This window comes from Schistocerca nitens, chromosome 8 (assembly GCF_023898315.1).
Source record: "Schistocerca nitens isolate TAMUIC-IGC-003100 chromosome 8, iqSchNite1.1, whole genome shotgun sequence".
Lineage (NCBI taxonomy): Eukaryota > Metazoa > Arthropoda > Insecta > Orthoptera > Acrididae > Schistocerca > Schistocerca nitens.
The window spans coordinates 362,429,374-362,454,712 of NC_064621.1; the positions used below are offsets into that span (position 1 = coordinate 362,429,374).

The 25,339-nt window shown below is 40.0% G+C and overlaps 1 protein-coding gene across 1 annotated transcript in view; it reads left to right on the forward strand.

Annotated features, from left to right (window-relative positions):
- LOC126198475 (unconventional myosin-IXa-like) overlaps nt 1-25,339 on the forward strand; it is a 350,557-nt gene that overhangs the window by 174,606 nt on the left and 150,612 nt on the right. The window contains exon 16 of the mRNA XM_049934833.1: nt 5,475-5,700. Within this exon, the coding sequence (XP_049790790.1) occupies nt 5,475-5,700 (226 nt within the window). The remainder of the gene's footprint in view (nt 1-5,474; nt 5,701-25,339) is intronic.

Sequence of the window (25,339 nt, forward strand, 5' to 3'; positions counted from 1 at the left end):
TATGTTACACACAGCTTATGCAGAAAAATTACCCTGTGGTCAGGAATTTTCATCATTCTTGTTTTTAATTACAACAGTACATTAGCTAAAAACGACAACTTGTTGCAGTTTTTGTCTAGTCATCAAAGGAGCGTATTGTGGTAGATTTGCAGTGTATTACTTCATTCTGCTTAAAATTTAAATGACGTTCCAGGTTGTATTGCTCCTCTGCTTGCCTCTTTTACGGTACGTCTTAACTGCAGCTGCTCACATCATAGCAGGAAAGCTGGACCAGCTGACCGGCCAGTGCTGTCCAAGTTAAATGCACGGGTAAAGCTGTTGTACTGTGTTATTGCAAAGTCGATTGTAATAGAATACTATGTTTTTTCATTTTGTGAAGTGCAAAATTTTACATTTCCAAACATGGTTAGAGCAAGTTGTCAATCTTTGCACCACGTTGAAATCTTACCAAGATCTGACTGAATATTTATGCAGCTTCTTTCAGATAGTACTTCGTTATAGATAACTGCATCATCTGCAAAAATCTTGATTTTACTATTAATATTATCTGCAAGGTCATTATATACAACTTGAACAGGATTCCCGCCACACTTCCCTGGGGGGGCACCTGAAGTTACTTCTACACCTGACGATGCATCTCCATCCGAGATAACATGCGCTGTCCTCCTTACCAAGAAGTCCTCAATCCAGTCACAAATTTCACTTGATACCCCATATGGTCATACTTTTGACAATAAGCACAGGTATGATACTGAGTCGAATGCTTTTCGGAAATCAAGAAATACTGCATCTACCTGGTTGCCTTGATCTGAGGCTTTCAGTATGTCATTTGAGAAAAATTCGAGTTGGGTTTCACATGACCGATGTTTTCAATATCCATGTTGGTGGCATTGAGGAGGTCATTCTTTTCAAGGTACCTCATTATGTTGAGCTCAGAATAAGATCTAAGATTCTACTACAAATTGATGTCAAGATTATTGGACAGTAGTTTTGTGGATCACTTCTACTACTCTTCTTGTAGATAGGTGTGAACTGTGCCTTTTTCCAAGAACTGGGCATGGGTTTTTGTTCGAGGAATCTATGATAGATTACAGTTAGAAAAGGGGCTAACTCAGCCGCAAATTCTATATAGAATATGATAGGGATTCCATCGGGTGCTGGAGCTTTGTTCCGTTTTAATGGTTTCAGCTGTTTCTCAACACTACTGATACAATACTTATTTCATTCATCTTTTCAGTGGTGGTGGTGATGATAACACAGTACAACTTTACAAAGGGCCATAGTACTAGTTTATCGCAGCACTCGTGAATGTTCGAAATTTCACAACATATCACTATACGAACGAGTATTGATACAATCAATGAAAGATTAAGTAGAAGAAATAATATGTGAATTTAGAACTTCAAGTAGACACACAATCTTGTAAAAGCAGTCTCAAACATGGGAAAATTCAGCTGTTATATGTAAATAAATGTGCATATTGCACAAATTTTTCTCTTAGCTGATTCTGTGCACACTTCTACACTGGTGTGCCAAAGAAGAATACTACAGCATACATTTATTTCGATGAAATCATTTAAATGTGCAGCGACAACACACCGCGTCTTCTGCCTGTTCAGCAATGTTGTGACCCTCTGGGGGAGGGGGGGAAGCTCTGAGGACGGGGCGTGAGTCGTGCTTGCGTAGCTCAGTCAGTAGAGCACTTGCCCGCGAAAGGCAAAGGTCCCGAGTTCGAGTCTCGGTCCGAGGCACACAGTTTTAATCTGCCAGGAAGTTTCATATCAGCGTACACTCCGCTGTAGAGTGAAAATTTCATTCTAGAAACATCCCCCAGGCTATGGCTAAGCCATGTCTCCGCAATATCCTTTCTTTCAGGAGTGCTAGTTCTGCAAGGTTCGCAGGAGAGCTTCTGTAAAGTTTGGAAGGTAGGAGACGAGGTACTGGCAGAAGTAAAGCTGTGAGGACGGGGCGTGAGTCGTGCTTGGGTAGCTCAGTTGGTAGAGCACTTGCCCGCGAAAGGCAAAGGTCCCGAGTTCGAGTCTCGGTCCGGCACACAGTTTTAATCTGCCAGGAAGTTTCATATGAGCGCACACTCCGATGTAGAGTGAGTGCAATAGTTTGTGTCATATAAGTGGAATGTTGTCATATCTTGTCTTGGGTTTCAACAGTGCAGTTGAGTGCTGAATGGGTAAGATATCCTGTATTATAGATTCTAACTGGGCTTAAGCATTGGACATTCTATCTTAAGAGTTTGTGCAGGCTTTTCATATGGCACCGTGTAAAAGTCACACTGAGCGTTCCAATTTACATAAAACTGCCACACTCTTGGTTTCAGAATCTACTTTCACAATCCACTGCTTGAGCAACAGAATTCTGATGGCAAGAGTTGCACTGTATGTCGTATTGGTTGGTAGTCGAACCAATTGTAAATGAACGCTTGGGAACACCTGTTGAGGAACAGTAATGTCCACATAACTACCTCATTTTGTGTTACAGAAGCTCCACCCAAGCTGCAGCACACATCACAGTGGATAGAGAGCTATGAATGCCTGTACAAATGCATTGTGGTACCTGTTGGTACAGCCTAATGGTGGATGCACAGACCAAGGGCCACATGTGGCCCACCATTGACCTGATGGCAGCCCACCACTCACCAATCATTCTTTTAATTTTTTTCTTTTTGTTCTCATCATTCATTCCCTCCTGAAGTGGAGAGAATGGGCCCTTTTAGAACTTAGTTCTTTTGAGCCCAGTCCAGCTGACAATGCAGCAGGGAAATCCCAATTTGGAATAATAACTTGTCTCCCAGTCTGACAGTTTTTAACTTGTGGCCTTATGTAATCACAGTAAGAGGTTTGCAGCGCACAGTACTAGCAAGTTTGCGTACCCTTGCGCTAATGGCAGGAAACAGTATCTCAAAAACAATTTAAGGTGATGCATCTACTGCACCAACAGGGAATTTCTCAGGCAGGTAGTGGGGATATTCTGATGTGGTGGTTGCTTACATAGCATGAAATTTGTCCCCACAGTTGTCCAATCATAGGCATCTTTTTATTTGCATACAACACACAGCTCACACCCTGTAACTTTAGCACGACAATACATTGTGTTGTTAATCCCAAATTGTGGCAGTAGGAGTTGAGGTTCACTACGAAGAGATGATACAGTCACATGAAATGTGAAATGTGTGCAGTTAGGTCAGAGCTTTGGCAGTGCTGGGTGTCATTTAAGCAGTCACTGACCAGAATGTATGACCAACACTTTCACTATCTTGTGAATCCATGCTATGATGAGTTGTCACATGCTCATCATCTTTAGATGTTGATCTGGGTGATTCTGTGTGCTACATGTTATTAAGTAGATGTCTGTAATTCAGTTGCTCATTAGTGTGTGCGGTGAGTTGTTATTTTTAGTCATTCCATTGTTTGGATTCCGTCAAGGGGCTTCCACTATTGTCTTAAACTACAATTGAATAGAATAAACAGTTCTTTATCATTGGGGCACTCATGAATACAATTTTCATCATGCCAAGGATGTTGGGCTTTGCGCTGAATGGAGTCTCAGAAACGTTATAACATTTCAGTTATACAAAACTAGGGGTGTGTGTATCTCAATCTTCACTGTTGGGCATAGGAAGATCAATATATTGTAAACAGGCAATGTTGCTGACTCTCTCATCTGTTATTTTCCATTTCCCCTGTCCAATCAGGCTTTAATTTTTCCTCTCCAGTTACGTAACTGCAGTGCAACTGTACACGGACTAGAATCATTAGATGCTTCTGGCAGGAGATAGGGAACATTGACCATTACTGGCATTACTTACTATTTTTATTTGTTGGTGTGTGAGCACAGTGTTTCAAGAGTGTGTCTCCATCTGGTGCACGTTGCTTAGTGCTGCTTAACACTCAGTATTTGTCCCAGTTAAAAAAAGTGTGTCAGTTTGACTGTAGGATTCCAGAAACTTGCTACAGTTTTAGGTTTTTATATCTGAATTCTGGATGTTACTTGCAAGTTGCCAATCTAATGGGTCCCAGGACTAACAAAAATTTGATTTTCAATATTTCGTACAGTTATTAGCCAAATTTAAGAATTTAAATTGCAGTTTTAATATACTCATTCAGAACTATAATCTTATGTCAAAGATTTAATACAATGCGAAGCATTACATTTAGTAACTGTGTATATCTCTTGAGGCACTGTAAGTCGTGGCTGTCAAATTACACAGTCTGTATTGATCCACTGTTTGAGAATGAAAGCACTTAAAGAATTTAAACAAAATTTACACACATTTCAAACCTTTACAACTTTTTCCTGTTGACATCCACATAAAATGATGAACAAAAAAACGTTCATTGCTTACAGTACTTTCACTGTCTATGCAGTAAAACTGCAGCATCAGGCATAACATTTTAAGGTGTGTGTGTTTATTTACTACTAACTCTGTTCGCAACACATTTTGCAGATAGTATCCAAATATAGCATTGAATATAGCTGCAAAATTATATCATTGTATGCTACAAAGTTTGGGAGGTATGATGGTATATAGATGGGATTATGACTTTTAAAGAATTTGGAGGTGGAGGTTTACTGGTATTACGATGAACGTGCAGTACCCTTTTGTAAAGGTGGCCAACACACAAGATTAATGGAGATTATAGAACACTCCTCAGTGCATTAGAAGCTATTTAAAATAAGTATTACAGTCAAAGTCCAGTTCCACCAGTAAGAAATAGAGTTTAAAAGATAAACACTGTAAACCAAACTGATATACTGAGAATGCACTTCATTGATTGAATTATAAATGGCTGATATCAACTCTGGGGCGTCTTATATGCAGGATTAGTCAAAGGGAACTCCTAGTGGCCCTCTGTGTAGTTATTCCATGACAAATGGCAGAAATGTGGTCCCAACTGCTTGGTTTGCATAGTTACATCTGGTGATGCCACTGCGATCCCAGAGACAAGTTCATCATGTACAGTGTGTAACATATATCTATTTTTAATTGAAGATGGAATACAATCCTGGTGGTTGTGACACATCTGAAATGATATAGTAAAATGGTTCTTGTGTACTGTTATTTGAGTAAAGTAACCCAAATTTCTTCTACTTTATTTTGAAATATGACATAAAAGTTTTTTTGATAGTTAAGCAGTGGCACTACATGTAACCATTTCAAGTAGCTTTTTGTCTGTCAATCCATTTATGCAGCAAATATTTGAACTGCTTTGCTTGTACTTTAAACTTGAATAATTATCTCAGTTTCTTTGGGTTAAATTTTGAAGAATAAAAAGCTAAAAACAATATTGTGCAAGGTGCACATGTCAGAAGACAGTTTTATTTGTTTCTGACATACAGAGATAACAAATTGTACTGTTTTTCTCTTAGTTTTACTTGTTAGTTCAGTATTTTAATTTTTAGTTTAAAATTTTTTCCCCTCCTTAATTACCTTGAAATGATTGAGGCTGTGGATGCAGTTCACAGGCTGATGTTCGTGATTTTCTCTACACTTTAAATCTGAATCGTGATAATTACCAACTTGGCATAAGCAAGATCTTCCTTCGAGAATCTGAAAAGGTCCGATTAGACTACAGACTGCATCAACAGATAGTGGGAAGCATAGTGACCATTCAGAGATGGGCACGGTCTGTACTGGAGCGGCGACGCTTCTTGCGCGCTCGTGAAGCTGCCATCACTATACAGGTAGGCAGGCAATGTATTGTAGTCTTTATTGCGAAATTTGTTTGGAAATGTGACATTCCAGTAGTATTTAGACATTTCATTTGCTTAGATTGTAATGTGCAAATTAATTGTCCTGTGTATCAAATAATATTTTACTTACAGTTTATGATTTCTTTTGCCTCACTTTAATAAAGTGAGGATCTATTTACCTTAGTTACCTTTTCAGTGTGTGTGTGTGTGTGTGTGTGTGTGTGTGTGTGTGTGTGTGTGAACATTAAAATAACTGTTGAAAATTATAGATTAGTATTACTTAGCAATCTGTAACTCTTTCTTGTGATGGATCTTCTCTAATACTTCTTGTTCATTCTTTTACTCATTGTTCCACTGTAGATAGACGTCACGTCTCACCATATTATTCTTACTGTCTCGCAAATTACCTTTGTTAATTCCTGTCACATGTATCTCTTCTTATCAATGAGGGATATATATATTTCTCAAAAATTGGTAATGGTGTGACTTGTAACTGCCATAAAATGCTGCAGAACAGAACCCTCAGAGCTTCAGTAAATACATCAAATGGAACAAGACCGATGCTTTTTGCCATCAGTTGCTTTTCTGTACCTGAAGAAGTTAGTTTTTTCTTTAATGTACAATCTCTCATTAACTTATCTCATGCCCTACAAATCTGAAGACTTGAACCCACATTTGCCTTCATTCTACTAGCCTAGCTTCTCTCAATTTTTTTCCAGTTGTAGAATATCCTCAGTTCATTTAATTTTTTCCTTCCAGACTCATTATAATACTCTTATTTGTAAAATTATAAAGAATTTAGCAACCAGTCATGGAAACATAATTTATTTATCTTTTTGCAAATCAGTTTCGACAGATATCAGTCATCATCGGTGCTAAAACGAATACAAGAGACAGTGCATAAGCAACAACTACCTTAACAAACGAAAAAATGACAATAAAACATAGTTACATCAGTTACAACATATACAGATGTCTGAAATTAAAATTCAAAGTAATAACATATCATTTTTCTATCTGATACATACCATAAGTAGAAGTACTGTCCTTGGCAGATTTCTATTACGAAGCGACACATCATAGCTCAAACACTATAACAAGACAACATGAGGTGGCGCCATGTTTCAATAAGCGCCCTCTATGTAAAATACAAAAGTAATGTAAAATACAAGCAATAAGGAATATACTACATTACAAAAGATTATATAGTGATGGTAATTGATAATACCAATTTAAATAATTACAAGAAGTGAAAATGTCTGAAAATTGTTTGTCAGATTATAACAAATTAAATATATACATCAAAACGACGATTGTCAAAATTGTAAGAAGAGATAAACTCGCTAAAAATATAATTCCATTCACACAAATTGAGGAATGAAACTTATTTGTCATAATGACAAAACCAAATAGTGGTATCAGTGGCCATCTGTCTTTCTACATACGAACTACAAGTGCATCAAGAGGCACATGTATGTTACTTCCAATAGATGACGCTATGTTACTGAATGCACAAATCCAAAGTTGACAGAGTTCAGGTGAAAATTACAGTACGAGATAAACAATCGTATTACTGTGGATAACGACTTTAGATCTACTATGCGAACTGTAGCCTCATGAAGTAATGTACCATGCCCCCTTATATTTCTCATGAGTATGGTGGTAACCAGTGCAAGGATTGTCATATTACTGTCAACCACCAGCGATAAAATAGAGCTCAAAAGTCACTCACAACACAACAAGAGCAGCCCGCTCAGAATATGTAAAACCAACTCTAAACATCGAAAAACATTTACCATGTAACAACCACTTTTTTTGAATGAGAATGGCTCAGTTTAGTGGTTTTTAGATGGTAAATGGTTTTCGATATTTAGAATTGGTTTTACATATTTTGAACGTGCTGCTCTTGGATCGTGAGTGGCTTTTGAGCACCTATTTTATTGCCAGTGGTTGGCAGTAATATGGCAATCCTTGCATTGGTTACCACCATACTCATGAGAAATATAAGAGCGCATGGTACATTTGTTCATGAGGCTATAGTTCGCATAATAGATCTAAAGTCATTATTCACTTATATGGCTCTTCATATGTGTAACACTTCGTTAATCGCATTATTTAAGTAATATGATTGTTTATCTCGTACTGTAATTTCACCTGAACAGTGTCAATTTTGGATTTGTGCCTCTTGATGCACTTGTAGTTCGTATGTAGAACGGCGGATGGCAATTGATACCACAATTTAGTTTCGTCATTATGACACAATAAGTTTCATTCCTAAATTTGTGTGAATGGAATTATATTTTTAGCGAGTTTATCTCTTCTTACAATTTTGACAATTGTGGCTTTGACGTATGTATTTAATTTATTATTATCTGACAAACAACTTTCAGACTTTTCACTTGTTGTAGTTATTTAAATTGGTATTATCAATTACCATCACTATATAGTCTTTTGTAATGTAGTATATTCCTTATTACTTTTATTGTACATTACTTTTGTATTTTACATAGAGGGTACTTATTGTAACGTGGTGCCACCTCATGTAGTCTTATTATAGTGTTTGAGCTATGATGTGTCACTTCGTAATAGAAATCTGCCATCTGTCATTTTTTTTGTTTGTTAAAGTAGTAGTTGCTTATGCCCTGTCTCTTGTATTTGTTTTAGCACGGATGATGACCAAAATTGGCCAAAATCGATTTGCAGCAAGATAAATAAATTATGTTTCCGCGACTGGTTGCTACATTCTTTATAATTTGATATTCCACGATCGCTGCAAAGAAGGGGAACCTTATGGAGCCCAACATTCAAATTTCTTATTTGTGTTTAGCCTTAATTTTTTTTGTCATTCCTGTTATGCAGTGATATTACTTTTTCCCCAGTTTTTGTTGTCCACTCAACTAGAGGTCGCAACAGATCAGAAAAATGCCAATCTGAATCTGCAGCACATCTGCAAGACCCTTATCTATATCCGGATCCACAGCCACAGCAGTTTAAGCTGCCACTGCTCTGATCAAAGGCTTGTTCCTTGACTGAATTTTCATCTGGGGAAATCAGCATTTGGCTTTGATATGAATTGAGGATTAACATATTTCAGTGTCAGCTGTATCAATTTGAAACTAATCTTTTTCATATGAGAGTGTCTCAAAACATATTTATTTCTTATTTATGTAGAAAGGTGATAAGAAGAAATTTCGTACCTGATTTTTAACATTTTACACGTGTGCCTCATAATTTAGATAATCGTATTTTAATACAAGATGACCTGCCATATTTTCAATACAGTTGGCAAATAATAATAAAATACTGTCGTAATTAATAAAGCAGATTTTGCAAATTTTTCCGTAAAATATTTTTGCCGCAGTGAGAAATCGAATGAAGTCATTACAAAAGTTGTTATATGTTTCGTACTGTTAAATGGTAGTCACATAGTTGGTTTATGAATGCATCTGTTACCACATTGCTAAATAATTACAACATGTTACTTTTCTCACTGTAACAAGCATTGCATCATGCATTTTTAAATATATTTAATACAAACATTGATAGATTCACTGATCTTATGCTGAATGTTATTTATGGCCTGTGTGAGTAACAAAACAGAAGTTGGACTATGAAATGAAAATTCCAAAGAATAGCTTGTCCAAGAACAGCCTAGTACTTGCTTTATGCTTTCTGTTTGAAATGACATAAATGAGATCTATTACTGAAAAAGAAACAGATATAAGACAGCTTCTAATAGGGCGGAAAGGGAATGCACATTTGAAAGTGTGCAGAATGGAAAGAAGAGCAAGTCATCATCTTTAGCTTCACCAGATGTTGACAATGCATATATCATTCTACAGAGCAGTACAAAATTTGTAGTGGTACTCCATCCACGGGGAAGGGCATATGTAAGTGTAAAGTTCAATGAAATACCATACAGCACTCCACGCTCCGTTAGAAAAGTTGATGTCTGGTGGTGAAAAAAGAAATGGGCAGGCAACCAAGGAGCATTGTCAGTAGCTTTGAATGATCAGAGATGCCAGCACAGTGGAACCTTGTGATCTGTCAACTGTATCACACCTTACATGATTGCGAACCACATACCCGTGGTGTCAACCAGTATGTGCTTCTCAGACTACACACACACACACACACACACACACACACACACACACACACACACACAGTAAGTTTGCAGCAATGCATAATCACTATGTGCAGGTCCCTTGGGTGCAGCTAAAATAGTTGTACCAGAAGGTAAGGATGGCAACAAACCTCCACTTCACATGTACCTTCTAAACATTCTGAGAATCCCCAGAGGCTAATTTTCAGCTAACTTTATGACAGATGGCAGTGCTGATTTGTGCAATTGTGTTCATTGGCAACAGGTAACACAATTTTATGAAAAGTGTATGCTAAGAATGATATTGTCCTTTAATTTTTAGATACAGAGCAATTGTTGTGGATATCTGCAGATAACTCACAGATATCCGCTGTCGTGTGTGTTTTTATCGACACGATGACAATTACTGGATTTACCTATGTAGGCCTGGCCTCTAACTCTGCCCTTTGTGTTCCACCATTTCTTTCCAACTTCTCATTGTGTGCTCTTTTATAGAATGCATTGTACCTTCTCTTACACCATCTGCCACCATTGAGAGAGGTGGTGCAATTACAAGACATAGGACTCACATGCAATAGGATGGCACTTCAAATCCCTGTACAGCCAACCATGTTTTCTGTGGTTTCCTTAAGTCACTTAAAGCAAAAGCTGGGATGGTTCCTTTCTAAAAGACATGGCCAATTTCCGTTCCTTATCTGAGCTTGAGCTCTAGCAATAATGATTGTATTGTTTGTGGGACATTTAACTTAAATCGTTCTACTACCTTTCCATCTAGCATGATCAAATTTGTTTTTCTCTATGTTTTCATGAATCAGTGGTTAAAATAAGCAAACTACCAGACCTTGCTAGGTTTACTAACACAGGAATCTCCCAATCGCACCCCCCTCAGATTTAGTTATACGTTGCACAGTGGATAGGCCTTGAAACACTGATCACAGATCAATCAAGTAAACAGGAAGAAGTTTTGCGGAACTATGAAAAAATAAGCAAAATACACAAACTGAGTAGTCTATGCGCAACATAGGCAACATCAAGGAGTATGTGAGCTCAGGAGAGCCATGGCCCCGTGGTTAGCGTGAGTAACTGTGGAACCAGAGGTCCTTGGTTCAAGTCTGCCCTTGAGTGAAAAATTTTAATTTTTTATTTTCAGACAACTATTATCTGTCCGTCCGTTATGTTTTCATCACTTTTTTCGGAGTGATTATCACATCCACAACAAATCTGAAATCGGACAAGGTAGAAGAATCTTTATACCCATTCGACAACATATTCCTGTCATGTGACGCACATGCCGTCACCAGTGTCGTATAGAATAAATCAGACATGTTTTCCTGTGGAGGAATTGGTTGACCTATGACGTTGCGATCAAATGTTTTCGGTTCCCATTGGAGAGGCACGTCCTTTCGTCTACTAATCGCGCGGTTTTGCGGTGCGGTTGCAAAACACAGACACTAAACTTATTACAGTGAACAGAGATGTCAATGAACTAACGGACAGATCATAACTTTGCGAAAATAAATAAAGTAAATTTGTCACTCGAGGGAAGACTTGAACAAAGGACCTCTGGTTCCGCAACTGCTCACGCTAACCACGGGACCACGGCGTTCCTGGGCTCACACTCTTCTTAATGTTGCCTATCTTACACATGGGCTACTCAGTTTGTATATTTTGCTTGTTTTTTTTCATAGTTCCACACAACTTCTTCCTGTTTTCGCGATTGATCTGTGTTCCGTTTTTCAAGGCCTATCCACTGTGCCAACTTATAACTAAATCTGAGGGGGGTGCGATGGGGAGGTTCCCTTGTAAGTATATGTATTATGAGTACATTGCAAAATGGTTATTTATTTAGGTTTCTAAAAGCTGCTTTTCTTGGAAAATATTATGATATTGTTTCATAGGGGACTTATACATGTGAAATTGAACATACCTCAGCAACTGATAAGAGATAAGCAGAGTGTGATATTTTCTTACTCTTGCAGCTGATCCTTATTGCTGTACAAGGTGTATCGTGGATTGTGCTGTAAGTTTATTGCCAACATTTCTATGTGAAGATTTCATTAATTTTATCACAGGATTTTTAATCTGATTGAGTGCTGCTAATTTTTCATTATCTTCTGTATGTTACATCCAGAATGTTCTGTGCAAAGTTAACTGTGTGGCATGTCCATCACTGATTTAATGTTTTGATTTTATGTATAACCAAACACCTACCAAGTATGCGTGTTTGTATCAAAACTGGAAATATGTGTAATCTGCTGTATAATCCTATCTACGTTGTTAATGAAAAATTATGTAAGTGTTAACACAACCTGCCGTAGATGTATCATTTGCTGTCAGCCTTCATTTACTCTGACACTGAGTTCTGTTTCTTAGGGAACACAGTCAGGACATAAACCCCTTTGCAGAACTCCAATGAAAATATAACAAATTTAACAAGATTTTTCAGTGAGTAAGAAATTAACATTATTGTTAAACAATGGAAAATCCTAGATGAAATGTAACAACACGGGAGAAGGAAAGTTGCTACTCACCATATAGTGGAGATGCTGAGCCGCGATAGGCACAACAAACACACACACACACACACACACACACACACACACACACACACACACACTTACTCACACAAGTGCAATTTGCACACACATCTGCAGTCTCAGAGAGCTGAAACTACACTGCGAGCAGTAGCACCAGTGCATGATGGGAGTGGCAACTGGGTGGGGGTAAGGAGGAGGCTGGGGCGGGAGGGGGAGGTATAGTATAGTGGGAGTGGCGGATAGTGAAGTGTTGCAGTTTGGATGGAAGGTAGAAGATAAGGTGCGGAGGGGGGAGGGGGTAAGTAGCGGAAAGGAGAGAAATAAAAATAAATTAAAAGACTGGGTGTGGCGGTGAAATGACGGCTGTGTAGTGCTGGAATGGGAACAGGGAGGGGGCTGGATGGGTGAGGACAGTGACTAACGAAGGTTGAGACCAGGAGGATTACGGGAATGTAGGATGTATTGCAGGGAAAGTTCCCACCTGCAAAGTTCAGAAAAGCTGGTGTTGGTGGGAAGGATCCATATATAACATAATTGTTATTTACTCTGTCAATTTTGCTGAGCAGGAAGACCTCTTCTTTTGTGTACCTCATGTCACAGGCCAAGTCCATTTGATATGTCTCATCAGGTGAATGAAAAAGCGTGCTGCCAAATAATAATTTAAGTGGGGCTACTGATAAACTTTAATAATAAGATGCTCTGGGAAAGGTGTGAGGCTAGTGCTCAGGTGTGATCTAATCAATACTGTGGTTGGCACAGATAAAACGATAATGTGACTAGGACACTCAAAACACAGTGCATCCTATTACCATAACATGGTGTTTCATGGGACTGCTCTTCATTTATGCACGAACTTGATGTGTTATGGTGCAAGTTATCCATGTGTATGCTTGATGTATACCGGTCATCATAAAGAGCTATATGTTTAATTTTTTTGTGCCTCTAATGTTTCCTTTCCATGTGTAATAGTTGTCTCTAATCTATTATTCCAGTGTTGTATCTTTTTAATTGTAAACAGAAATTGGCAGTACATTTTTGGCAGAATCTTTCATAGTAATTTATTTTTTCCTTAAAAAAAAAAAAATCCTCTGTTGGAAAAAGCCTGAGAACTAGATATCAATTTTAAAGTTTTCCCGGCGAATTGACTGTTCAAACAAATTTCGGGCTTGCAGTCGGTCATCGTTCAATACTTCGCACAATATTTCAACTGGGCACCTGTCAGTCATCTTCAGGTGAGCCGTTGCAGATTGGCGAAAACGTCCTCCGTTCCGCAGTATATAGCGTACTGTGCATGCGTCGAAAACTTGATAGATGAACCAACACTGCCCGCTGGCAGCGCCCTCGCTGGTGGAATAGCGGAACTCAGTCGCCCTCTGCGTTGCTGTTTGCCACGGCTGTCTACGCACTCTGTCATCTTCGATTTGAGCAAATCGTGGAGATGATGGGATTTCATGCACTGTCCAGCTGGTAGCTGCTGTCATGGTTTAACAGATTTAACAGATCTGATCCAGAGGGCGACTGAGTTCATCTATTCCACCAGGGGGGGTGCTGCCGGCGGGCAGCGTGGTTCATCTATCAAGTTTTCAATGCATGCGCAGAATAGTTACAGTACGCTATATACTGCGGAATGGAGGACGTTTTCGCCAGTCTGCGACGGCTCACCTGAAGATGACTCGCAGGGGCCCAGTTGAAATATCGTGCGAAGTATTGAACGACGACCGGCTGCAAGCCTGAAATTTGTTTGAACAACTAGATATCAGCTTTCCTACATCATATGTAAGAATTTTGCTTATCTTGTCAACAGATTTCAGCTATTCTTTGTGACTTAAGAGTATTTACTGTCCAGAATTAATAGTTGGGTTATAATAATTTAAACCGTAAATATTCTGTGAACACTGCATGTAGTTTCAGCAGTATGTCAGAAACTTAAAACTGTGCTCTTCGAATAATGCTTTTCATAGTTCCCAATCATCTGTATCACTGATGAGTTGTTAACGACCATTGCTATTTACAGTGAAATGTAAATTAAATGTGTGTACTGGATGGCGGTACTGGACAGTAGGATGGAAGGTTGGGACTGATTGATTGAGTAAAACATTGCAACAATTTCATATATTTATTTAAAGAACCTTCAGAATTGTAACAGGTCACACTCTTAAAATTTAATTAACAAATGGAAAAAAAGGCATCAACAAGGTTTAAAGTTTTTTAACTCTGTCTCTTTAGAGTTGAAAAGCAGCTTCACCACTGTGAAAAACCGAGCAAGGTGGCACAGTGGTTAGCACACTGGACTTGCATTTGGGAGGACGACGGTTCAATCCCACGTCCGGCCATCCTGATTTAGGTTTTCCGTGATTTCCCTACATCACTTCAGGCAAGTGCCAGGATGATTCCTTTGAAAGGGCATGGCTGATTTCCTTCCCCATCCTTCCCTAATCCGAGCTTGTGCTCCGTCTCTAATGACCTCGTTGTCGACGGGACGTTAAACATTAATTTCCTCCTCCTTTCCTCCACTGTGAAAACCATGCTTAAAACGAGAGCTTAATGGCAGTAAAACCAACGGTTGAAACAGAACTAAAGAAGATTAAGTACAGTGATAAATGACCCAGGCTAAAAACAGTCAGACATTTAGTTTAAGAAAGGTAGCTTCCCTTTTACAAACAATTTAGATGTTTCCCTGGTTGGATCCCAAATGTCTTGCTCAAACTCAGCTGCTTGTAAACAGTCACCTAGTTCCATTACACATGCAGAGCTACTACATGATATATATGTTTATACCAGAATTAACCCGTACTCAGATATTCACCTGAAACAATACAATAATAGGCACAACAACATGTTAACAATATCAATTTAAGTGGATTCACTGCAGCATGTAGCCTGATTACGAATGGCTCGTTTTCAATTAGCTAAAACAGCACAATCACTATGGCTAAGTGAAAGCAGAACATTAGCTTACAGTACGCGACCAAAGAACACTCTTTCATGGCACCTGATAACCATATTTACGTGCGGGTCATGCTGTAGCCTACTGTTTCCACAATGTCAGAAATCATGGTCACAGTTGCACACTCAAGACTGTGCCGGTTGGTGTATCTTTGCCTATTGATAAGTTTGTGGTGGTCTATGGGCTGCATGTGACTGGCACTGAAACCCGCAGTGATTATTGTAGTAAAGTCTGTGGAGGCTTTGAGTCAGTGCCTTCAGGGAGGAACGACATGATGGAATGTTTCTTTTCATAGAGTGTGGTAGATGGGAGCAGCTTCTGTTCTGTGCTAAAGATGGGCCGAGTCAAGGGACTGTTATATGGCAAACCTTCCGCGTAATTCTGTATGGAAGGGACTTTCCTGATCTGAACTGATATCATTCATTGCTTATTGTCAGTGTGTTTTGCCACAAACTCGTGGATGGTATAGTTGTCTTTGTCTTGAGACCCTCTAAGCAAAATTGAACCCTCTCACAAAATGGAACAGATGTTATTGGTGGTTATTAGCCTATCTGGTTAGTGCTTATGCTGTGGTACAAGAATACAATTCACAGTGTGATGATGTGGCAGTGGATTATGGCGCATTTTGGGTATCAAATCATTTGCATCCAACTCTGGAGTGCGAACTATGTCATCGGACCTCATATGGATTTTTCTGTATCTTGCTGGGCATCAGGAGCTGTATTGTGTACTATCTCTGTTTCAGATGAACCTCGGGTATGGTATCTGCCTTTTATCTGTATGTACAGTAAACAGAACGGCCTGAATAAGTAAAAGCCATTATATGAGTGAAAATGCGCCAACCTGATGAAGAAGGTGCAACTTCATGAGCCATTTCATCGATGTTTGCAAGTTACATAAATGTTTGTTTTCTATGTTGATGATACTCTTTATTATGCTTTTAAATTTAGTAATGAATGACTTTGATTGTAGTTTTGGATTCTAGTAATGCTATTGTTGGTTTCATGTTCTTGTAACGCTATTGTTGGCATAAAGTGAAAATTTTCAAATAAGACTTCGGGGGCAGCTCTTATAAAATAATAATATAGAGAGGTGTGGATATAGAATGTCTGGAGGCACATGAAAGTTTCACACTTAAATCTGTATTTGCATAATTATGAGCTGCACTAGTTTTGGAGCCATGTATGTCCTGTTAGTGTTACGGGGTTGTTGTCACTGTGAAATGTGGGATAACTTATATGTCTGTGTTACAGGACCCATGTGGTGTTGCTTTCAAATGTAAGTAGAGTTGAAGCAACATGAACTTTGTCTTTTTGCGATGGTTTATTGCTTATAAACTGTTGCTACCCCGGAACTGAATGGTGTTACCTTTTTTATGAAGATTTTGTTATGATGAGTTTGGTAACATATTAATTAAATTTAAGATCAGTGTTTCTACAATCGTCACTCTGTACTCATTTTCAGAGTTTAATTTGAATAGTTGATGTCCCATGGCACAAATGGTAGCAAAGTGTGGTTATGATCCATGGACCTAAGGGTTGTGGGCCCAACACGCTTCCACAGTGCAGCTCTGCTTTACCTTATCTACATAAATGGAGATCTTTCTGTTATTCCCTGCTCATGACCATATGTAGTTAAATGCTGCAAAATTCTTCATGGTAGTGTTCCCTTGCATAAGGTTATTCTTAATTCTGTCAAGGTATGCTCCCTTGTACTGCTTCCTGATTATATTGCTTGCAGATGTCTCATGCTCTACCTACTAACAGTCACAACTTTTGTTGTGGTGGTAACCAAATTGCTTCAATTTGATCCTCAGTCTGTACTAACAAAACCAGCAGATTGCTTATGTCAGCTAATGTGTCACATGATATTACCTCTTAACCTGTTCGGAGCTGCACTAAAGGATTAGGTAATTTATCATACATACTTATTTGGGGTTCCACTGCATATTCTTATATTTGCTGCCGACCTATTTCCATGGTGGCACTTGCTCCATCCGCTAATGCCGACATATTAGTCCATTCCCACAATTAAGCGATGTGCCTTTCATATGCCTCTCTCTGTTCAGAAGGTAATGTCAACAAATCCTCTATTCTCTGTGAATAATGCACTACTTTAGCTTGCAGATTACTAACTTGTGAGGATGTTAGTCTGGAACCAGTGAACAACTCCCTTGCCTGATTAACTTCTGTGAGCGCAACATTAACAGCAGTGGCATCCAAACTCACCTGTTCTACGCCCTTCGGGATGACAGCAATTGGTAGTTCCATTTTTTGACGCGATTTTCGCTGTTTCTCACTGACATTTCCTTGTGTCTGGACACATTATCTCCGTAGCTCGTGTATTAGCTCCTCTTTTCCCAGACAAGTGATGTTATTCTGTAACACCATAAAATTAAAGTTAGCAAATAAGTAATAAAGTACAGTTAATCAGGAAACTAAGAGTATTGTCTCTGTGCACTGTTTTGGCAGATGTTGTGGCCTGCTATCATTTGTGTTGTGGAACTTCAACTACTCAAATTAAACTCAGAAAAATGAGTACAGAGTGACATTTATTGAAACACTAATGTTACATTTAACTTGTGTGTTACCAAACTGATCTTCATAGAAAAGGTAACACCATTTAGTTCCAGGGCAGGAACAGTTTATGAGCAGTAAACCATCACAGAAAGACAAAGTTCATGGTGCTTCAACTCTACTTACATTTGAAAGCAACACCACATGGGTTCCCTGACTCAGAAATATGAGTTATCCTACATTTCATAGTGACAGAAACCCTGTAATACTGACAGGACATATATGGCTCCAAAATGGGTGCAGCTCAGAATTACTCAAACAAAGATTTTAGTGTGAACCTTTCATCTACTCCCTGTCATTCTATACTCACACATCTCTATATTATAATTTTCTATAGAGGCCCCCCCCCCCCCCCCCATAGTTTTAGGAGACAGTTTATCTAACTTGAGAACTTTGGTGAAATGGCTCATGAAGTTGCATCTTCTGACACCAGCATGGCATATTTCCACTCATCTAACAGCCATGATTCGATAGGGCGTTTCTGTTTACTGTCCATACAGATAAAAGGTAGTTACCATACCTAAGGTTCATCTGAAACAGAGACACCATACGATACAGCTCCTGCTGCCCAGCAAGATACGGAAATACGTACGAGGGGTCCAATGACATGGTTAGCACCCCACAGGTAGGTGAAAATGATTTAATACCAAAAATGCACTATATCAGAGTCCCACATCACCATATTGTGAATTTATACTCATACCACAGCATGAGCACTAACCCTGCCATGAACTTCATTCTCCTCACCACCCGGGCCGCGAGTGATAACTCAGTCTTCAGAAGGACCACATCCCATCTCACAGGCCCGGAATGGTACCAAATTCCTTGTATAAGGTAAAAATAGTACCACCTTTGGTGTGATTGGGAGGTACAATAAACCATAACAGCCATAAGAGTTCAGATGAGTCAGAATGGCTGATCTCCATGAAATGAGTTTGTTACTCCATGACATTGCGGCTCGTATTGAGCGTGCTGCTACGACAGTGATGATTATGTGGAACCAGTGGATAGGAGACATATAGTACACAACGATGAAGGGTACTGGACCACATGACATGAGAACTGTGCAGGATGACCAATATCTTGTCCACATGGCCATAACTGACAGAATAGCTTCGTCCACAATGTTGGCTTGGTATTGGAGCATTGAACAGATGTGGATGTTTCCGCGTTAAGCTTTAACGCGATCTACTGAGGGCCCATCTGGTAGCACACATGTTGTTACATAGGCTTGCATTGACCCGACGCCAACAATTACTGGCTGCTTATGCTGCCCATGTTTTTAGCTTGCCCGGGCATCCAAATTACCGTGTGCTGTTCCCGCAGTCGGTCGTCCATCTGCCAGAGCGTCGGCCCCGGTCGGGTTGTCCGATCGCCGTGCGCGTTAAGGAGCTTCTCTCCGGGCTTGGATTTTTCCCTGTTCCACCTCCTTTCCGGGCCACTTTGCGTACACCCCCATGGTGTGTTCCTCGCCCTTACCTTCGGCTCGACTTGGCACAGGGCCCGAAGGACTCAGTCCCTCCAGAGTCCTTCTGCCGCCGCTTTTCTTCCATCCTGGCCACCTATCAGGGCTCTGGAATTGTTTACACTGACGGTTCGATGGTTGCTGGTCGTGTCGGTTATGCGCTCACTCTAGGGGACCAGTCCGAACAACGTTCCTTGGCGGCTGGCTGCAGCGTTTACACTGCTGAGCTGGTCGCCATCTTTCGAGCACTAGAGTATATCCGCTCCTGCTCAGGTGAGTCCTTTGTTATCTGTAGCGACTCCCTGAGCAGTTTACGAGCTCTCAACCAGTGTTTCCCTCGTTCCCGTCTAGTGATGGCTATCCAGGAGTCCCTGTCTACTCTTGACCATTGCGGCCGCTCTGTGGTCTTTGTTTGGACCCCAGGCCATGTTAGGATCCCCGGGAATGAGAATGTTGACCGCCTGGCGAAAGAGGCCACCAGTCAACCACCTCTGGAGATTGACCTCCCGGCGACTGATTTGCGGGCACTGTTACGCCGCAAAATTTTCGCTTTATGGGACGCTGAATGGCGCAACCTGCCTGTACCGAACAAACTCCGTTGTATCAAGGCGTCGACGACTGTGTGGCGGTCGTCCATTCGGGTCTCCCGCCAGGAGTCTGTTGCCCTCTGCCGGCTGCGCATTGGGCACACTCGGCTGACACACGGCCACTTATTGCGCCGTGAGGACCCACCTCTGTGTCGCTGCGGCTCCGTTTTATCTGTGGTGCACATTTTATTGGAGTGTCCGCTTTTAGCTGTGCTCAGGCAGACGTTCGCACTGCCTGACACGCTCCCTGCCATTTTACCAGATGACTCTGCCATGGTGGACTTAGTTTTGCGTTTTATTCGGGCAGGGGGTTTTTATAGTTTAATCTGAGTGTTCGTTTTTTAGCGTTGATTCTGGCTTTTAGCCTCTGATTTTAAACTGAGTTTTTAATGTGTTCTTGGTGGTTGGCTTTTCCTTTTTTTTTTTCTTTTTCTTTTTTTTTTTTTTTTCTCTATGGTCGGCCAACCACCGTCACACTCTGTGTGTTTTATTTTGTTTTGTCTGATCTCTGTCGGAGTCTTTTTCGTCCTGTGTCGTCTGACGTCTTTCCTGCTGTTTGTTTTTTATTCTCTTTGGGTGGTTTTAATTTTTTTTGGAAAAAGGGACCGATGACCATCGCAGTCTGGTCCCTTTAATCCCACAAACCAACCAACCTATGACCCGAAACTGATGAAGCTTCAAACTGCCATAGGTATGTGGTATACATTGTCTCTGGTGCGTGGAGTGGCAAAATCTAGTGTTTTTGAATGAGCCCCAATTCATATTGCCCTACAGTAATGGCTGTGTACTTATTATGTGCTACTGTGGTGAATGCAATCAGGCAGACTGCATATTTAGAGCAAGCTGAAGAGCAACTGCTACATTGGGGATGTTTTAGAACACGAGACATTGCTCCTATTGCAGGAAGCTCCACATGCCATGTTTTAGCAGGACAATACCCATCTACATGAGGCAAGGAGTGTGCAAGCCTTCTTCAAAGAATGACATGTACCACAGCTTCCCTTGCTTGCATGTTTGCCTGACATGCTCATCGAATATGTTTAGGGTGTGATCAGTCTGCAACTATTTTGTTCTGGTCCTCGTGCAAGCATGGCCGATGCTTAGCGGATGTGTCTGCAGACCATGTGGCATTATGTTCTCTAGCAGATTATGCAAGCCCTGTTTGATTCAATGTTACAATGGCCAGAGGCTGCAATTGGAGCATTTTTTTGCTTTCATTCAGAGTGCACGGGCAGTTCTGTAATTCTAATAATTTTAGTAATGATGTGATTTTCCTTTGTTTAATTATTTTTGTATTTTGATTTCCCTAATGTATGGAATAAATTTCATTGTTACTGCATGTTCCCTCCCAGCTGGTGAAATTCTGACAAATGGTAGTGTAGCTTACTGAAGTGAAGTGACTTGGGTGCCTTGACAGTACATATAGCTGTACTGTAGATTCAACCACAATGGAAGGGTATCTTGGAGAGGCTTGGTTGCTGAAGAGGGGCAGCAGCCTTTTCAGTAACTGCCTGTTTGGTGGACTTATCAGGTGATATGACATTAGCCAGTGTGACCTTGCTGTGGTGGTACTGCAAATGCCTGAAAGTAAGGGGAAACGGCAGCCATTATTTTATTTTTTTCTGAGAGCATATAGTTCTACTCTATGGCTTAATGATGATGACATCCTCTTGTGTAAAATATTCTGTAGCTATAATAGTCCCATTCATATCCTCGGGCAGGGACTACTCGGGAGGATGTCATCAGAAGAAACAAAACTTGCATTCTGTTAGTTGTGTGAAATGTTAAATTTTGTAATTGAATAGGTAGATTAGAGGATTTAAAAAGGGAAATGGCTTGGTTGTAGTTAGATATTGTGGAGATTAGTGAAATAGAAAGGCAGGTAGAAGAGGACATACAGTCAGGTCAGTACAGTAATATCAACAAAAAATGACCTAGATGTAACAGAGGAGTAGGTGTAAAAATGCATAAGACAATAGAAATGCAGGTAGGCTACTATGAACAGCGTAGTGAATGCATTATCATAGCAAAGATAAACATGAAGGTATCAACTATCACTGTAGTACAACATTATATGCCACTAACTCCACAGATGGTGAAGAGATTGGAAGAACATATGATTGGATAAAGGTAATTATTCGTCACTGGAATTTGGTTGTGTGTGTGTGTGTGTGTGTGTGTGTGTGTGTGTGTGTGTGAGGGGGGGTGGGGGGGGGGAGAAGGAAAAATAGCAAGAGAAGCTGGACTGGGAGAAAGGAATGAAAAAGGAAGCTTCCTTGTAGCATTTTGCACCCAGCATAATTTAATCATTTCTAACATTAGATTTAAGACTTGTAAAGAAGGTTGACTACATGAAAGAGACCTGGGATGCTGGCAGTTTCAGATGAATTAATAATGGTTACACAGAGATTTTGAAACTAAGTTTTATAATTTTTAAAGACATTTCCAGGAGCAGACGTGTCTATATGAGGTGGAATCAAAAATTTTCGGAACTGGTGCTGCCCGCTGGAAATTAGGAGTAGTAGATCTTTGCACCGCTAGGTGGCGAGAGCAGAGGACGTATTGCATGCCCAGTGATTTCCGTAATACTCTGTGTTTGGTGTGTGTCGATTTTACGATGCATTCGTGAACATAACAGTGCGTGTGTATCAAATTCTGTGCAAATCTCGGGAAAAATTCTACGGAGACCCTTGCAGTGATTCAACTAGATTTACAGTTGTGATCCAGAGACAAAGCAACAATCGTCCCAGTGGAAGAGCCTGGGCTCTCCAAGACCCAAAAAAGCGAGACAAGTTAAGAGCAAAGTGAAGAGCACGATCATCGTTTTCTTTGATACCAAGGGAATTGTGCACAAAGAATTCGTCCCACCCAACCAAACGGTGAATTTCGCCTACTACTGTGACGTTTTACTACGGCTCTGTGAAAACATGCGGCGACGACGGCTCGAACTTTGGTGTCAAGGGAACTGACTGCTGCATTACGACAATGCGCCTTGTCATACATCCTTGCTATCCAGGACCTTTGTGGCAGAAAACAACATGGCGGTTGTACCCCAACCACCGTACTCGCCAGATTTACCACCTTGCGACTTCGTGCTATTACCAAAACTGAAACTCAAGTTGAAAGGCTGTCAGTTCAACACTCTAGAGAGGGTTCAAGAAGCATTGCTGGCAGTGAGAAACACCCTCAAAGAACATGACTTCCAGAAAATGTTTGACCATTGGCAGAAGTGCTGGGACTGGTGTGTATGTGCAGATGGGAACTACTTCGAGGGTAATGGTGACCATTAGTCCAAAGGTAAGGTTTTCAACAGATCGCAGCACTAGTCCTGAAAATTGTGGATAGCACCTCTTAATGTACTGACTATAATTTACTGGTTATGGCAGATTACAACTGAAGAAATTCCAGAAGAGTAGGAAATTCAGGAAATAGAAACTGTATGGATTGAAGGCACTACAGGTTGTTGAGAGTTTCAGAGAGAGCATTAGGCAACAATTGACTGAAACAGGGGAAAGGAGTACAGTATAAGATCGATGGGTGTCACTGAGAGATGAAATAGTGAAGGCAGCAGAGGATCAAATAGGTAAAAAGACAAGGCCCAGAAGAAATTGTTGGATATCATAGGTGATAATGAATTTGATTAGTGGACTGAGAAAATAAAAATGTAGCAAATGAAGTGGACAAAAGGAAATACAGAAGTCCAAAAAATTAGATTGACAGTAAGTGCAAAATGACTTAGCAGGAATGGCTAGGGAACAATACAAGGTTATAGAAGCATGCATTACTGGGGGCAAGATAGATGATGATTAGGAAAATCGGAGATCTTAGGAGAAAAGAGAATCAGATGTATCAAGAGCTCAAATGACTAGCCAGTACTAACAAAAGAAGGTAAAGCTGAAACTCGAAGGAATATGTAGTTTGTCTGTATAGGGAAACAAACTAAGAACAGTAGTATAGAAAAAGAGGAGGAAACAGGTGAATGTGAGATGGGAGGAAATATGATACTAAGAGAAAAACTTGGCAGAACACTGAAAGAACTAAGTGGAAACAAAGCCCTTTAAATAGACAGTATTCCTTTAGAATTACTGAGATCCTTGAGAAAGCTAGCCATGACAGAATTGTTCCACCTGGTGTACAAGAATATGAGAGTGAGGAAATACTCTCAGATTTCAGAAAGAATGTAATAATTTCTGTTCCAAAGAAGATAGGTGCTGACAGATATGAATACTACCGAACCATCAGGTTAATAAGTCATAGTGCAAACCATTGACATTAATTAATTACAGAATAATGGAAAAACTGATAGAAGCCAACCTTGGGAAAGATCAGTTTGAATTCCAGACAAACGTAGGAATACACGAGGCAATACTCATCCTATGACTATCTTACGAACTAGATTGAAGAAAGGCAAATATATGCTTGCAGCATTTGTAGATTTAGAGCAGGCACGGGCAACCTTTGGTGACCTGTGGGCCCAGTTCACAAAGTTACTGAAGCTCACAGGCCACCTTGTTACATGGCATGATAGCATCACTCTTGCTGCATGAAGTCAGAACTGTAGTGTTTGTTACATTAGTTTTTATAGCATAAGGCACCAAGGGCACCAATATCAATGGCACTGCTTTCACAAAGTGCCACGCTAACAACTTTTGCCTCACAACTACTGAAACTAAGTAGACATTTGGAAAGGCAATTAAAGCTCAGGGAGAAGAAATAAAAACTTTGAGGTTTGCCAAAAACATTGTATTTCTGTCAGAGACAGCAAAGGACCTGGGAAAGCTGTTGAATGGAATGGATAGTGTCTTGAAAGGAGATTGTAAGAGCAATTTCAACAAAAGTAAAACAGGGGTAATGAAATGTGGTCAAATCAGGCAATACTGAGGGAACTATGTTAGGAAATGAGACACTAAAAGTAGTAGATGAGTTTTCCTGTTTGGGCAGCAAAATAACTGATAATGGCCAAAGTAGAGAGGATAAAAATGCAGGCTGGCAATAGTTAGATGAACATTTATGAAAGAAAGGAATATGTAAACATTGAATGTAAATTTGTTAGAAAGTCTGTTTTGAAGGTGGGCGATAAACAGTTCAGATAAGAAGAGAAAGAAGCTTCAGAAATTTGATTTCGTAGAAGAATGCTGAAGATCAGATGAGTAGATTGAATAACAAGTAATGAGGTACTTAATAGGATTGAGGAGAACCAAAATTTATGGGACAACATGACTAAAAGAAGGTTTTGGTTTGGTGTTAAGGAATAGTCAATTTTGTAATAAAGGGGAGTGCGTTGATAAAATTATACAAGGAGACCAATGCTTGAATGAGGTAAGCATGCTCAAATGGATGTAGGTTGCAGTATTTATGCAGAGATGTAGCTCAGAAGCCAGTAAAGTCTGTGTGCTTGTAGTGAGTGTTGGCG